Source organism: Solea senegalensis, linkage group LG11 (genome assembly GCF_019176455.1).
Source record: "Solea senegalensis isolate Sse05_10M linkage group LG11, IFAPA_SoseM_1, whole genome shotgun sequence".
NCBI lineage: Eukaryota > Metazoa > Chordata > Actinopteri > Pleuronectiformes > Soleidae > Solea > Solea senegalensis.
Window position 1 is genome coordinate 913,625 of NC_058031.1, and position 18,420 is coordinate 932,044.

General features: G+C 40.7%; 1 protein-coding gene across 1 annotated transcript in view; it reads left to right on the forward strand.

Annotated features, from left to right (window-relative positions):
* The window catches only part of bcl2l1 (BCL2 like 1), a 33,808-nt gene extending 21,918 nt beyond the window's left edge, over positions 1-11,890 (forward strand). The window contains exon 3 of the mRNA XM_044037583.1: positions 10,178-11,890. Coding sequence (XP_043893518.1) covers positions 10,178-10,321 — 144 coding nt within the window. The 3' untranslated portion in view covers positions 10,322-11,890. The remainder of the gene's footprint in view (positions 1-10,177) is intronic.
* Positions 11,891-18,420: the final 6,530 nt, after the last annotated feature.

Sequence of the window (18,420 nt, forward strand, 5' to 3'; positions counted from 1 at the left end):
TGGCCTTGTTGCTTCATACTCACGCCCTCTGTTTGGATGACGCCGGAAAAACAATGTGTCACCTCGTTGCGTCGCTCTGTAAACACTTCTTTCATCAACAGTGACATTACTCAATTATTAAAAAACTCCATGATGTGTTTCCTCTCTGTGACACTGCAGTGCACACACACACACACACACACACACACACGTGCGTGCGTGGCGTGCTTTTGGTCAAGCACCCTTTGCATGTTGCGACTTTCACAAAGTGTCTCTGAACCATGATGATTCTCCAGGTCCATCAGGCTTTGTGTCAAAGAGCCAGTGACACTTGTTTCTTCATTTAAGATCTTAGGTTTCAGCTTCTTCAGCTTTTGTGATTTATACTCTTTACATGTGTTGACATTTTCAAAAATTGTCCCAAAATTGACAAAACTTAGAAGGCGGAGCTGGAGGTGACGGAGCTGAAGATGCTGAGATTTCTGTTGGGAATGACCAGGATGGACAGGATTAAAAGCTCCGATTGAACAGTTTGGAGATGAAGTAAGAAAGAGTCAAGGTTGAGATGGTTTGGTCATGTGCAGAGGAAGGATAGTGGTTATATGGGACAAATATGGAGGTTGAACATGGAGGAAAACACCTACAGGTGCGCGGCATGACGAGAAAGTGTTGAACGACGCTTCACGTCGGTCCGTTTGTCTCTCCACACGTTTAAAATTGGCACGTGACGGGAATATGAATCAGCACTCTGTCTTCAGTTCTTAGACCCCTCCCCCTTCTTTTTCATTCTTTTCTGTCTGTTCCTTGATTCATGCACGACGCCCACTCAGTCCCACACACATACATAGATACAACGTCCGTGACGCACAAGTATGGAATTCAAAAAATGCGACACATATCGCACGTCCTCAAACCAACATCTAACCTTGAAACTGGAATTAAAAAAACTGTCTGATTGTTGACCCTGTATCTGTAACCATGGAAGAGTTGGATTCAAAAAATAAGAAATAATAATAATCATAACAATAGAAACTCACCCGCAGTGACCACAGTGACATTTCCTGTACTTTCCACCTTTAACCTCGTGTGTTAACTGGTTCAAAGCGGGTTTATCTAGATTGTTATTTTACTGCTATTCAGAGGGAGTGTTGCACACATACAGTACATGCACTCAAAAGGCCTTTATTCTGTGTGTGTGTGTGTGTGTGTGTGTGTGTGTGTGTGTGTCCAGAGAACAGAACTTTCTGTGTTGTTGTTGTTGTTGTTGTTTTTTCTCTCTCTGGCTTTGTCACAGACGCCGCCGTCTCCTCTGTGTCTTTGAACTAGTTTGCAGCCGCTGCTTGTGGCCTCTGTGGCTGGAAGTCACGTGATCTGCAGGTTGTCCTTTTGTTGAAAGCGAGCGGTCGAGATCAGGCGTTTTTAACACGGTCGTACGGGGAATGTCGCTCTGAAAAGAAGCTGGATCGTGGGATCACGGAGACCAGCACGTGGCTTTGTCTTATTGTTGTGTTATTGTGTTATGGCTTGGACTGAGTGTATAGTGTATTATATTCTAGATGTATACACTACTATTCATGCTTCAAAGAATAAATCAATTAAGACTCTCTGAACATATTTAGGGGGATGTCATCGAACGAGGGGGCGCATGCCTCTCGTCTGCTCACCACTCCTGCGCTGTGTGCTTCTCTGGATCCAGCGCTGCTCGATCCCCACATCCAAGTAATGATCTTTATGACGAGGATCCAGTCGAGATGAAGTGCAGGGGATCCAAGTAGATCTTAGTAAAACGCACTTTTCTTTGTTTTCACTCCGCGCTCCCTCTCAACCTTTGTGTAGAAGACGTCTCTCTAGTTAACTGAAAGAGAGAGAGAGCGTTCTCTGGTGTGGAGTTCATCATCTGCGCCGTATGCAGCCAAGTTTGACTTTAGCATTTAATGGTTGCTGTTGCACCGTGTACGCGCGTCTGGTTGGAACTGTTTTATCGGTGTTTCAAACTGATCTTGGACTCAAAGTGGGAACAGACTGAGGTGTGCTGGCGTCAGTCTTGTTGTTTTCCATGTATTAAAAGTCTTTCGGCCATTTTCGGCTGATATGTTTCGGTCGCACTGGCAATCTGTCCTGGGTGTGACCCCGCCTATCGTCCTTTGAGATTGGCACAGCACCCCGCGACCCTCTGGTGGATGTTTGATAATATGTGGTTTATTTTACATGTAAGTGTTTCTCCCGAGTAGAATGAGGAAATGTGTATCAGAAAGGTTGAGGTCTCTTTCCATTCCACTGTGAGCAAAGCGAGTCATGTGACGTCGGGAGCTCTATCAGACGTGCTGGACATTTGTCGTACAAGTGCCATAAACGTGGTGTGGATTCTTTAAATACTTTCCTCTCCTCAGATCCTGCACACGCTGCTGGCCTGACATACGGTTGCTGAAATGAACACAACATATGGTTCATATGTTTGTCCCCAAGTTATTGAATGTCAATCTGTCTTCTGCCACACTGCCTGAAACAAGTGGATGTGTTGTGTTAATCAATGTCTGGTGTGTGTGTGTCGTGTTCAGGGGGTTTCAACATCAGGGGATTTGAGTGTTGCAGCTTGTTATGGTGCAACACTGGAGCAACCGACAACTCTGCGCTGATAAATGAGAAGTTGCCGCTAATGATGGTTAAAATGCTCCTTTCTCCACGTGTAGTATCGGACCATTTGTCAGCCACAGAGACGGACCTACACGCCCCAAACACACATCACACACGCTAATCAGCTGCCTTCTGGTAGCCGTGGCAACTGATGGTAGTAGAATCTCTTTCCACTGTTTGTCTGCCTTCTCCCGTCGTCTCTTTCCGCCCCAACCTTTAGCTTTCATGAGCTAATCCGTCTTTCATCCTCTTCTCCCCGGCTAACAAGGAAAGAGAAAAGTTAAAGAAACACAGAGAGACGGAGAAGAAACGGAGACGAGGCCTGACAGCGCCCTGCAGGCTGCCGCTGCCTAGCAGCCGCTCGCCTCTGGGGGACTGAGCAGAGATAAAGAAATAAAGGCGTGACCGTGTGAAAGAGAAAGGAAGACAGCAGACAGGGGTTTACCTGTCAGGTGGGACGAGCGGAGACGGAGCATAGTGATATGACTGGTAATGCCGGTCAAAACAAGGGGGCTTCACTCGTTCTGGTGATTTACACTCTGTACTGAGTTTGAAAAAACACTCATTATTGTGTTTGTTGAAATCCTCCTCATGGCGTCAGGGCTATAGTCTATATTAATACTTATCTCAATGAAATGAGTGAAAGTTGAAGAAACTAGTTCAACAAGTTAATCGTAGTTTGAAACTTTCCCGTACTTTCCGGCACACTAATGTACACACTAGTGCTGCTTTTCCCTTACCAGAACTGTCTAGCACTACTCGGCTCGACTCTACTGAGAGACAGAACCTGGTACCTGGTGCTTTTTTTGGTTCTAAGTGAGCTGAGCCGATACTAAAATGTGACGTCCACAGACTGCCGGCCACTGATTGGTCAGAGAGTGTTGTCACTGGAAGAGTCGTGAACAATCAAAGACAACAATTACTGAACTGTAGATCAGTTAAAAACACTTCCCTGAATCCCTGAAAACATGAACAGAGGAGTCTGGTGTATTTAGCCGGCGATCGTGAGTTTGAATCACAACCCGTTCAGTTGTATTTCAGTTCAGCGCCTGTCAGACTGATTCTAATGGAGTTACACAGAAAACACGCTGCATTACAAGTTTCATGTCACTAGTTTTATGTTGCGTATAAAACAACTCCGTGGCAGTTATTTTCATAATCGATGAATCGATTAAACCTTTGGTCAGAAAACCTTAACAAATGTTGATCGGTGTTTGTCAAACCTGGAAATGACGATGTTCTCAAATGTCCTGTTTTGTCCACAAACCAAAGTGATTCACTTGTAAATAAAAATGTGAGAAGCTTAAACAATCGGATATCTTGTTTTAATCATGAATGAAGCTTCAAACCGATTCATCGATGATCAAAATAGCTGTCAGCTCTAGTTTCACGCAGACGTGCATTGATTTATAATGGTTTATAATCCAGAGGATTAGTCTGCTGCACCTGCTCTGAAACCTAAGTAAACTAAAGGATTGAAACCTTGTCCATTTCGCCCACTGCACTGACATGTCTTGGCATGTCTGCTTTGAAAGGTGTCAGTCATCGATGACAAAGAGCTGCACGTTTGTTCTCTCCACCCACATTCCCCACATTGTTCTGGGAGGTTTCACGTCCAGGCGGAGGCAACAGAGGAAACACTTAACGGGCCGCAGTAAAACACTGACTCACATGACTTATTCATGCACACTACAGTGTAATCACACGACGTCATTTATTTTTTTTTTACCTCCGCACCATTTGTCTGCCCCCTGTGTATAATTCCTGCTGCTTTACTTAATCGCACTTTTGCGGTCGTTACGCTTAAAAGCTCACGCGGCCATGTTGTCTTCTGTGTCACTTTCGGTAAACTTTCTAAAAGTGATCGTGTGATGCGTCAAGGAAGGAAGGAAGGAAGGAAGGAAGTCAAAACTCAAGATGAGGACAAATATTTAATATTCCCTGGCAACGTCTTCACATGTCTGATTCCTCTGTGTCACAAGCAAAGTCAAAACAATTTTTTACTGTGTGAAGCTCAATTATCTGCCTCACATTTACATTCTTTCCATGTGACTGTTTAAGCTTCTCGTGACTTTTTTTGTCTTTCGAGTGAAGCCATGAATGAAAGGAGCTGTTGTTGAAGCAGCAGCAGCAGCAGCAGTTTGACTCTCCTTCACCTGTTTCCAGCAGCTGCAAAGTGCACTCTTATAGCCGCGCTCCTAAAGCATAGATGCATATGACTCGAGTCTCGGGAGACTTCGGCATCTACAAGGTGGAAATGTGAATTTTATTGACACATACATGCTTTTCTTGACAGTGACAGTAAAGCATTTCACTGTGATGGCCCTTCTGACTGAAGAGAGAACATGGTGTGAACATATATATATATATGTATTGCAGTTTATACGTCGTTGAAATTTGACAAAAGTGCGGAGGACGCGGAGAACGCCAAGTCCCGACTCCAGGAGTAATCACACCAGGTATGTTAGTCCGACTAAAACAAGCTAGTCTTAGTCGGACTAACATACCTGGATAATGCGAAGTTTACATGACATTGAGAAAACCAGATTATTGTCTTAGTCCGACTGAAATTGGACACATTTTAGAAGCTGAAAAGTCGGAAAACTTCTTCTAATTAGTGAAAATAGTCGGCGATTAATCATTCCAGCTTCTTTAGTTAATACCGAACAAATACAATTATTAATACAATTATTTAGGGCTGCAACGATTAATCGATTCAAACAATTTCACAATCGTTTTTCCTCAAGTGTTTTCAGCTTGTTAAAAATGTATATTTCTTGGTTTCTTTGCTTCATTTAACAAAGAAAGACAAAACGGGACTTTTGAGAACGTCATTATTACACTAATCAACACTAAACAATTTTATGGACCAAATAATCGATCACGTTAATCAATTATCGTTTGTTGCAGGCCAGCAATTATTCATATGTCTATGAACACACGGGACTTTCGAGGTTGTGCTTAGAGAAACTAAACCTGACCATGAATCGTGCTCTTGACACACGTGACACACATGACACACATGACACACATGACACACATGACACACATGACACACACGTCGGGAGTGAGGTCATCTCATCAGGCCCCCCCCCCCATCTTCCAACAGCATATTCACACCCCGTGCATGTTCTTAGAACCTACATTAGTAGATTAGCTTCCTCCGAACACCCACGACGTTACAGTGCTGCCACAGACGTGTTTTTTTGTGAATTTCTTAAGAAACCAAGGTGACACTCAGACGAGCACGTACTGTACCTCAGCTGCTGTCTGCTGTCGCTCCGAAACCTCATACCTGAGCCGGATTCTGAATCTGAATCAAAACAAACCTACTCGCGGGCGAGAACATCGCCTCTTCTTGGAGGTAATCATGATTTTTAAAACCACAATCTTACCTCTTCTTATTTGGGTTAGCGTTTTTTAAAACTCCAAACATGGTTAGTTTGTCCCATGCGGGCTACTGTAGGTGAATGTGCACTTAGATGTAAGATATACTGATGTAATAAAACATACTTTTTTTTTATCTTAAATCTTTGTCAAATCAGAAATCATTTCATTTCACATTTTACACACTTGACCTTGAAGTCAGTATTTACTGTGTAATTTAAAGGATGGAGCATTCAAACATAAACTACTCTTTATTCTAATATGAGGATAATGACATGAAGATATCACTCGTATTACATGTAACTTTCAATTTCTGAAGTTCTGAAGACAACGATTAATTGTTAGGAGGTAGTGATATTAGAGTAGAGTAGAGTAGAATAGAGTTCACTTCACGCGTCTGTAATCAGACAAACATTTCAATGATGTAAAACCCCTGGAATGAAACTCCCCGTGTGTTTTGGACAAATATCCTCTCCTCCCTCATACCTCTTGTTCTCAGTTTCCTTAGAAACTATTAAACAAATAACTGATATCAATCATAGATAATATGACACTGATCACGTCAGTTGACTAAATAAAGTCTTATTTCAAGTCTAAATATTTATAAAAGAAAACAAAACAGTTTTAAACAAATCTCCTGAAATCAATAATTGATGTTATGAATGTGAGGACAACGCTGTAGTCACCTGTAATTCAGTGAACAGCAGTTTACTGTAAAATTAAGATTATATTCACAGTTTCAGCTCTTTATCTGTATGTTAGATATTAATATCATGCGTAGGCTCAATCAATCAATCAATATTCCCATCTGCGGAGGGAAAGATAGAAGATAAGAGTTAATAATGTTTTTTTCCTTTCTCATGAAGCACATGGTTGGTTGGTTGAGTATAAAGTCAGCTCAGAGTTTAAGCTGTTACAGGAGTCATTCATGCGTTTAGCCCTTTAACAGAAGGCTATACCCAGCGGAGAGTACGACACCGTACGAATATATTTGATGCTTTACCTCGCTGTTGCACACCTGGAAACTGAAGTTTTGTAAACCACTGGAGAAAATGTGTGATTTTACACCACAGCACACAGGACTGTTTGATCCACTGTACGTTCACGTGTGTTATTTTGTCATGTTGTTGTTTGAAAGTCTTACTTAAAATGTGTCTAAATGATGTAAACTTGGCAGAACCTGTGTCACTGTGAGAGAGTGAACACATCTTTATTTGTCAGGTGAGTCTTATGTTAAGTTGCATTTTCACTAAGGGTTCATGTCTCGAGCTGGGACACCTGGACACCTGGACAATCTTTTTTTAAATCCACTTTCTGGAAATCCTGTGATCCCCGAACTCTTTTTTTTATGACACAGTTGGGGGCAGCCCCCGCCCCCAACTGTGTTTCTGTTGATCCGTAGATGTCCTTTCACTTTCCTGTCCTCACATCTCTGAGCACAGTTTCCAGTAAACGCCGTCCTCACAACACTCTGTGTGTCCTGAACATCGCTCACACTTTTTGTAACATCATCATCATCAGCAGCATCATCATCATCATCAGTCATGACTCAGTAGGCCCTGACCATCTGAGCTGATCTGCTGCTGTGTTTGGTAGAGGCCTCACTGGAGCCTCCCTGTGGCCTGAAATGGAAACTGCATGCGCTGCTGCTCATTTCCAGGAAATGATTTCAGTGGGAGGTTATGCAGACTTGGCAGAGGGAAAAGAATGTCAGCATTGATTGTTTGGGAATTCTGCTGCCAAACTGATGGAATGCCAGGAAAGCGAGAGAGAGGGAGTGAAAAAAATAAAGAATTCCAAAGAGCATGATAAAGTTTTGTCTTTAAACCACTGAGATGTGGTCACTCACTGCTGTGCCCTCTGCATCGGTGCAGGTGTTTTTTGGGGCTTTTCGCTGGTTGTGTTGGTGCCTTCCCTAACTGTGATTGATGTGGTGGATGGAAATTTCCACTGGTGAACATATGGGCCCTGACAGTCATACGGAGACTCAGCTGTGGGCGTCTGAGCGTCGGGTAGCTGCTGCAGACCTTCACCGAGGGGAATTTACCTGACTCTCTCAACCTGCATGTGCTCTTTGTTTTCTTCTGTCTGAATGGGGAGTTTTGGGAAATGCACGTTTTGTTTTGTTTAGTTTTTTATATATATTTGAATGAAGGGTGGGAAGCTACAACTTTTCCGTGTCTGTGATACATTTACCAACATCACAACGCTTTCACATCTCCGCAATTTATTGCTCGGCCATAACCAGACATTTTTCAAAGCACTGCTTTAACTGTCTAGCAGGTTTTATGAAAAAATAAGAAACAAGAAAAACACAGCCGTCTCTTGGTTAATGCTTAGAGAAGAAGTGATGTGATACTCACCTGCTGTACTTATTCATCTGCTTCTCAGGTTCATCTGCTTGAGATTACTTTATGCTGCATGTCCTTCCTGATGCAGCCCTCCCATTTAAATTCAGTTTAGAGTGAGTCCAATTTCACAGGTCAATGGGAAGTAATGGGGATTGTAAACCTGTCGGGATTCAAACAGGCAACCCTCCAGTAAAAAGCAGAGTTGCTAAATGAAGCAAAGACCATGAAGGTCGCCAAAAGACGACATTAGAGCTGGGACTAACGATTCGTGCCACAATGAAATGTCAGAAAATGTTGAAAAATGTTGATCATTGTTTCCAAAACCTAGAAATATTAATGTTCTCAAACGTCTTGTTTCGACCACAAACCAGAAATGATTCAGTTTGAATGATTTATTTGTGTCATACAGCAAAGAAAGCAGAAATGATTCACATTTATGAAGCTGAAAAACCCCAAAGATTGATTAAAATGATCAAAATAGTTGATGATTAATTTAGTAGCTGGTTAATAATCAATGAATGGAATAACTGTTGGCATCACTGGCAGCAGCTTTAAATCCTACGACATTAGGACATTCGAACTTTCCATCTGCAGCCTTTTTCTTTGGCCTTCTTTTGAAGTTTTCCAGAAACGCAGCGTAATAGTTTCAAGAAACGTTTTCAGAGACAGAAAACGACGCTCTGTTACACTACCACAGAAAAACAACAGAAATTCAATCCAATTCCATTTTTTTTGTACAGTGCTGAATCACGACATACAACACAACACATACACACAAACACTAGGCATCAGTGGAGAGAGACAGAAGAAGAACTCTCTGACAGAACCAGACTCACAGATGTGCAGCATCTGCCTAGACTACATCACATTACATTAAAGTCCTTTACTGTATCGGTCACGGGGGTCAGACAGTGGAACAATCTGGATGAATGCAAAAGTGAGAAGTATGTAGATTTGACTATTAAACAATACAGAATGACACAGAAGGAAAGTATGACAAAGGTCAGGGACACTGTGGGAAACGGCAAGGGAAGCAAATGTAACCGAACCAAAAAGCACGTGAAAAGAAATGGAGAAGCAAAGCGAAGCGAATCCTACGGATGAGATGGATGACTAAAGGGGAAAAAAAAAATGATGCATCGACCTCTATTGATTGGATTATTTTGTGACTTTTGGGAAGTTGAATATGCCAGACAACAAGTCGACAATGTCACGCGCGACGGAACGTCATGGACACATGTACAGACACACATGGAGTCTGACTTGACTGTCTAGAGCTAGGCTATATCTCTGAGTGCTACCGGATGCTGAAACATCTTTTTCTTTGTCAAAATGTTATATAAAAAAAAAAAATGATGAAATGAAATGTATGATGATGATAATGAGGGCGGGACTAGTTAAGCTTTGCTTCTCCAGCTTTCCCTTTCGTATATTGTGTGAACTGCACTGTTGTGTGATGAGTGATCTAAATAAATAAATAATAATAAAAAAAAGACAGACACCCAAGAGCCCAGGATCAGATACACAATACTTATATTATACTTATATTGATTGCTTGATTCGTTCATTAAAAAGCAGCTCTTGCATTGTTTCAAATAAAAACACCTTTATTGTCAGGATGGACAACACAAATAAAAGCAGAGCTAACAAAAGTAACCAGACCACGGCGACAACAGTCAATGTTGCATAGAAATGAATATTGCACATCGTTTAAGATGAAATGAAATTGGGATTTTGACTTAAAAACACTGAATTTGTCAGCCCGGGTTTGGAGTCGTCGTCCGTGTCCGACTGACTTGATTGTGGTTTTCTTTTTTCCTCCTCAGGAGCATTTCGCTGAAATCTTCGGTCAGGACGCGGCGGCGGAGAGCAGACGGTCTCAGGAGAGTTTTAAGAAGTGGCTGCTGGCGGGGATGACTCTGGTGACCGGGGTCGTGGTGGGGTCGCTGCTCGCCCAGAAGCGTCTGTGAGGCGGAGGACGAACGACGGCGAGAACCTCCCCTTGGTCCTCTCCACCCGCCGCCGCCGCCTCCTCCTCCTACTCCTCTACGTACAAACCACCACAGAAGATAAAGATGAAGGTTGTGTTTGTCCCCCGTCAGAACTGCTGACGATGATGATGATGATGATGATGATGATGTTTACCTATTTGTTTTTCCTCGCCGTCGTCACTCACACACACACACACACACACACACACACGCGCACATCCCATCACTGTGGACCACTGAGAATCCTCGCGTCGTCGTCGTTGGACTTTTGAGGAGAAAACAAAAAAGAGAATGACAAAGAGGGGAGGAGTCACAAGTTGTTTTGTTTTCACCTTCATGAAGAACTGATTCTGTCCATCACTGACCCCCCCCGCACACACCCCAGTCCACTTTCTTTTTTTTTTCTTCTTGTACGTATGTATCTATGTAAGTACGACTTAGTTTTTAACAAATTTTTGTTTTTCCATCTTCCAAGAAAACACACACACACACACACAGCATAGTGAACCTGACCCTGTCTGGGCCTCCGCTGCTCTACATTAGCTCTGTACTGTATGTGCCATACCGAGGGTGACCACAGGGGGGAGGATGTAGCCCCTGCTCTGTGGTGAACCCCGTTTCCCTGCCATCCTCATCATCACGTACATACAGCGTATGACTTCACGCATACGCCGCTTTGTTTAGTTTTCAAAGTCTTAATCTGACCTGTGCTCCACGGTCATACCTGTGAGTGTGTAGTCGCCGGCTCGTTGTTCACTAGTTAAAGAACGCAGCAAATACTGTAGCAACACATTAAACGAGCTTCAGTTTCTACATAAAACACACACTTGTAAAGGTCCAATGTGTAATCTATAGCACCCCTAGTGGTCATAAGCATGTCGGATCACGTGATCATGACATGGAACATCATGTTTTCATCACGTCCAGGCAGATGAAGAAGTAGCAGTCTGTAAAATGGCCTGTAAATAACCTTGGTCTCATTTCTGTCTTTGCCTGAAGCTACTTTGAGGTTGAAGAAGGAGCTAAATCCTGATGGAACCCTTCAGCGGAAACGTTGACCTACTTTCTGCCGTCGTTTAGGTAGAAGCTCGTGTACAGGACGTCCTGATCTCGTCTCTCGAGTGAGAAAGTGCATTTAAACACCACGTGTACGTGACGCTACGCTACCATTTATTACACATTTGCGACCTCAGCCAAGGACGTTCTGTTTCCATCATCATCAGCGTGGGTTTAATCTGAACGTTTGTCAGATTATTTAACACCCAAGTATGTCCCCTCTGTGTAAAGTCATCCACATGGATCTGGATCCAGATTAGAGATTTGGCAGCAGTTTAGGCCTCGGTGGAGGTTTGACACGACTTTACATGCTGCACCTTTTTCAAAAGTTTATATTCAGCACGTTTTAGACGACACCGGGGTCGTGATGTTAAGACGGAAACGTTCAATGTTGAACGATTCAGAATAAAACAAGGAAACGTACACGAGCAGAGAGAGCGTGTGCGACAAGTGAAGGTGACTTAAAGAGGAGGAGGAGGAGGAGGAGGAGGAGGAGTCAGCTCCACACAATGACAACAATCTGTAGTTCACGCTTTTGTGGGGCAGTTTAAAAAGTAGTTTATTTATTTATTTAACCTTTTATTTAACCAGGTAAACGTCGCACAAAGACACACAATCTCCTCCTCCTCCTCCTCCTCGTCTTTTGTCTTTTTTTACTTCAGGACCAGGCGGAGACTTCAGTGACATTTATTCACCCTGAGCTTCAGCTGCGTGTGACGTCATGATTACAGCTGCACTATAACAGTAGAATAATAACAACTGGTAAAAAAGAATCAAGATCCACAACTTCTGTCTGTCTGTCTGTCTGTCTGTCTGTCTGTCTGTCTGTATACAGTCATAATAAACTGAATTTAATTCACATTCCTGACACTTTGTCACTGGACCTGGACTTTTTTACTTTATCATTTCTGCAGCATGTGTTCATCCAACATTCATTCATTCATTCATTCATTCATTCATTCATTCTCTGTTTTTACATCTTAGTCGCAGCAGAGTGAACGTCTTTCTCTCTCTCTGTCTCTCTCCCTCTCTGTCTTTCTCTCTGTCTGTCTGTCTCTTGAGTTTATGTGTGTGTGTGTGTGTGTGTGTGTGTTGATGTGACTCGTTACTGTCTTAGAGCAAATCAGCAGCTGTCACACACACACACACACACACACACACACACACTGGTTTGCACAGCTCTTCTTCTGAGGACACTGCTTTGATCCATTCGTTTGGACAAATCTTAGTTCTAAACTCAGTTCCTCAGAAATGTAGGAACCGAGGACCAGGTTTTGGTCTCCATGAAGACTCCTGGTCCTGACAAGGTCCTGAAGAGGTAACAAACACAAGAACACGGACATATTTCTCCACCTCGTCACCACGAGTCTGTCAAACCTCCATCAGGCTCCACCTCTTCTGCTGCGGTCCCTCAGCTGTCACTGCACCTCGTCACGTGTGTCAGTCACAGCTGGGCCACCTGCTGCCACACACAGACACAGACACAGACACACACACACACAGACACACACAGACACACACACACACAGACGTGTCTTGGTCCTGTTTCATGGCTGGCGGCTCGACTCCTTCGCTGAGCAGGAAGGAATAATGTAGCAGCCTAATTAAAAAAACAACAAATTTAATCACATGATCTCCCTCCAGTCATGAGACACACGGTGAGTTGCTGTGTGACAACTAATCTGCTCGTCATTTAAATCCCATTCTTTTGTCGTCTTCTTGTTACTGGACAAAGTTTCTGCTTTGAAGAATTAGGACAGAGTGAGCAGTCCGGCCACCAGGGGGCGACATGGTCAGAACTCCAGTCTATGGGGAAACTTTTCATTTCTAACATCTGTAAACATTTTCCTGAGTTCAATCACTCGTCTCAGCTGTTCTTCAATAGAACAAGATTAACGTGTGAATTTTGTAAATTATAATCCCACAAATGATGTCTCGAGGCTTCACAGTGGCAGATTATATTCTAGAACCATGAGTCGTTGTTTGGGAATCACTGTTTTAATTTAGAAGGATAACGGAGAAGAAACGCTTCAATAAATCCACAACACTATAGAACAATGGGGTTTTAATAGGAAGGAAAATAGAAAAAAATCTGCAAAAACTACGTTTAAAATGAGAGAGAAAGAGCAAATCTCTGCCATGGTGGACACTTGAGTTCTATGTTGAGTTTAATAATTGTCATTTAAAAGAAATTTGTACCTGGTTCAACAAAATGTAATCATTTCTTCATCACAAACAAATGTTATCGCTTCATCGTTTAGCTTCAAAATGAATAACATTACAAGTTAGTTTGACATAAATCACTGAAAAACAGAAGAAAGTTGCAACTGATTTCATCAGGAGAGAAAAATCAAGTGTGATTTCAGCTCAGCACGCACGAGTCAACTCTTTCACTCACTTGTAATGTTTGTGAAACCTTTTGATTTTCCTGAATGACACAAAGTGACCACACGAGGCAGCAGCGGCACATCAGCGGCTGCTGAGTTTCTGAGAATTTCAACAGTTCACTTTTCAGTTTTTGATATCATCAAGTTACAAGAGCACAGTGCAACAGTGCAGACGTCAACAACACAGTAGATAAAAGATGATTTGAACTCATACAAAAGAGCAGAAGTGACAAGTGGAAACTGAGAAAAGTCTTCATTTGCATATTTAACTCTTTTAAGATCATTTTACTAACCACCACCTTTTTCAGGTGGAAGCGACTGATCCAGATGTAAAGTATTGACATGTTGTATCTACTGCCCCCCTGTGGTCAAACACCAGCTACTTTACATCACTTACCCTTTAATTCATTCCATGTCTTATCAGCAGAATGTGTGTGTGTGTGTGTGTGTGTGTGTGTGTGTCCACGCTGCACAGATCATCTCTCCCCATCAGTGTCCACTTTGTTGTTTTTCATCTTCACAGAGTCGTGAAACATTCATCATTCACTTTAACTATAAAACAACAACAACAACAACAACAACAACAACAACACGCTGCGTAGTCTGCTCTCATACGTCACACTTTATATTTATATAGAAACTCTCACACACACACACACACGCAGATATATTTTTCTAGTAAGGCTTTTCTCTGCTCTCACTTTAAAGGTCCAGTGTGTAAGATGTTATTAGTGACACCTAGTGGTGAGACTGCAGATTACAACCTTGGAACTACGGAGGCACAAAATGGCCGCCTCTGTGTTGCGAGACCCTTGCTCAAAGTACATCAGATCCAGTGACACCTGGTGGTGAGATGGCAGATTGTAACTTCTCCACTCACCCCGCCCCCTTTTCTTGTGTAACTACGGTGGCCTATGCACACCTGAAAGGATGGTGTTTTCTGTCCGTTAGATACTGTATGTTCTACTTTAGCCATTCTTTTACTAATATGTAACAGTTAGTGACACCTAGTGGTGAAACTGCAGGTTGCAACAAACAGGACACACTCCTCCCTTTTTTCCAAGCATGTCAGGAAAATACGGTGGCCTTCACATACCAGAAATGAAGGCTTTTCTTCGATGTTCACTTAGTAATCGCACACATTGTGCTATAGTTCTATGTCCTTGTGGGCCACCGTAGAAACACAGAGACCTTTGCTCAAATGACTTATAAATGGCTGCAAATCTAAACGGTTTAGATCCAGTGTGTAAGAGTTAGTGACACCTACTGTTGATATTGCAGATTGCAACTTATCCGCTCACCTACTTTGTGGTTTAAGCATCAGGTGGATCCTGTTTCTTTCTGTCTAGTACAATAAATGAACCATTTCTTCTTTGTTTACATAGTAAGCGCACACTTTGAGCTCTGGTTCGTCCTTGTGGGCCACCGTAGAAACACAGAGACTTTTGCTCAAAGGCTCCGAACTGTGATTAGAAACTTGTTTGAGCACATTTTTGTTTATTAAAAAAACAATTGGTGCTGACACAAGTTACACACTGGACCTTTAAACAAAGTTTAATGTGTGTGTGAGTGTGTGAAGGAGGCACAAAATGACATAAAAAAAGGCAGTGGCTCGTCCCTATATACACTACATATATACATGTATACATATGTATGTGTATATATGTATATATATATATATATAAATATATATACATGCTAGCTATTTAAACTGATTAGCATAGTCCATTAGTTTAGTGACCTATTTAAAACAAACTGCTTTGAAACATTATTTATATTTGTTGTAAATTGTTCCCCTTTCGAATGGCCTTAAAACTCCATGTTTGCGTTGACGTGCGTTGACATTTGTTGTGTTTTTATTCCTTAGGATTATCTCGGACTGCGACTATAGAAGGACAAAAACCATGCAGACTAAGATTAAGACAGAGAATATTTTCACAAAGTTGGGTCTCTGGTACGTCTTTGTTGGGTTTTTTGAGATGGTCACCATGGTAACCATGTCCGGTGGTCTGTGTGTATGTTTTAGAACTGCACGGTAAAAAAATAAATAAATAAAATAAAAGCTCATGTTGGAAGTTGGTTTGGTCTCTTTTTTTAAAGGAGCAGCACGTTCATTTCTGCTCCAGTTTTTCTAGCTTAGAATCTCACAACGTGGATGTTTTACAAGTAACCTCATGGTGGCGCTGCAGGCAATCAACTTAAGGCACAATTCAAGGTTTTTGCACATAATTGGCCAGATTAAGACACGGAAAACATAACACAAAGTGTTTTTATCCACTGAACTAAAGGCTCACAGAATATATATGTATATATATATATATATACATATATATATATATATATATACATATATATATATATATACATATATATATATCATTTTTTGACTGAAAACTGAAGTTTGTAAAGTGTTGATTCCCCTGCACCAAAATTCATTAAGTAAATAGCAATTTTACACAATAGCACACGCGAGTATTTAATCCATCGTTAATACGTTCACATGTGTCACTTTATCACTTCTTTGTTTAGATTTACTTAAGTGACACAAAGTGAGCAAAGGAAGCAGCTCAGCTTAAAAATGCTGACTTTCTCTATGGGGTTTGGTATACATGTAATGTCATGTAATGTCATGTAATGTCATGTAATGTCATGTAATGTGCAGCAGAGGGAGCAGTTGACAAACTTCAGTTTTTGGTTGGAGATCAAGCAGAAAACCTATTTTTTATTGAGTCTTAAAATATCCCTTTCTTCAATGTAAAATCATTTGGATTATAAACTGAGAGTAGCTAAAAACCCAGGAACAAATGATAAAGTAAACTTTCTTCTTCCTTGTAGATCATGTAAAGGAGGAAAAACTGTTTTTTTAATGTCATAAAATAAAAATGAATGTGTTAGTTAAAAAGCTAATTATTGTCTTTAACTTTTCTCTCTTTTTTACCCTCTTTTTCCTCTTTTTTGACTTTTCTTTCCTCCTTATTGTGATTTTCAACCAATAGTCTTTCAGCTCGTTAGAGTAACTCAGCACAGGAGTCGACAGAGGCTTGTTGCCATCTCGGATTGTCTTGTTTCAAACATGTAGGTCATTCAAACAGTAAAATAAAGGGATTTTTAAATCACATATTCTACAGTTTTAGAAGGATCTGCACATGTTTTGTTTTTGAATACACGTGAAGAACGACGACGACAAGAGGATTGAATGACCTTCAGTGAACCTCGTGTTACTGATGAACAGATGGAGACGACGGCTCACGAGCGTCTTCGTTTGGACCCAGTTTTGGACCCACTTCAGGAACAAGTAAAAGCTTCATTCACACTGATGTGTGTGTGTGTGTGTGTGTGTGTGTGTGTGTGTGTGTGTGTGTGTGTGTGTGTGTTTCACTGTCAATCACACTACTGAAGATAGGATAGGTGTGTGTGTGTGTGTGTATGTACACCACAGTATGTGTTCTATAAGTGGTATATGTGTGTATTTATAGGTATGTTTTACCTGTGAGTGAAAGTGTGTTTTTATATGATGTTTGTTTTTATATGTGAGATACATATGTATATCTATATATATATATATATATATATATAGATACAGATAAAAAATCACATATAAAAACACATGTACCACATATAAATACATACATCTACCCATTAAAAACAGATACATACTGAACCCACATACTGAAAACTACTTTTAAAAACACATCAGCCGTACATATACAAAACACATGTCACATACCCAAAAAAAATCACACAGAAAAACACACATATACATATATATATATATATATGTATATATATATATATATATACATATAAATGTGACATAAAAAGTAGTCTATAAGTAGATTTATATATGGTTCTGTTGGATTTTAATGTAAGATATATGTATGTATATATGTTTATGTGTGTGTGCGTGTGTATATGTATATATATACACACATATATGTATGTATATATGTTTATATATGTATGTGTGTGTATATATACGTATGTATGTATATATATATATATATATATATATATATATATATATGTGTATATATATATGTATATATGTATATGTATAAAATGTGGCATTATCTGTGGTTCTATGTTGTCATGTGTGGTACCTGTGTGTATTTTAAATGTGGTGTGTGTGTATTTTAATGAGGTGCATGGGACGTTTTTTACTGTTAGCTGTTTTTATGTGTGACGTGTATATAAGTAGATTTATATATAATACAGTATGTGTGTGTGTGTGTTTTAGTGTGTAGAAGTGTGTATTTACAGTTGAAACCAGAAGTTGACATACACTATATAAAAAGACACAGATGCTTTTTTTTCTCACTGTCTGACATGAAATCAATAATCTTAGTGTATGTAAACTTCTGACTTCTGACTGAAAGTCATAAAAAATCCTTCTCTCATTATTCTGGCATTTAGCAAATAGAAATCATTTTGGTAATCCTAACAGACATAAAACAGGAAGTGATTGTTTGATTTCATGTCAGACAGTGAGAAAAAAAGCATCTGTGTCTTTTTATATAGTGTATTTATACAACTTCTGGTTTCAACTGTATATGTGGTACAGATGTATTTTATTGTTTTCTCTAAAAGCCGAGAACAAATTTCACCCAACGAGACAAACAAATACTCGTATAAATC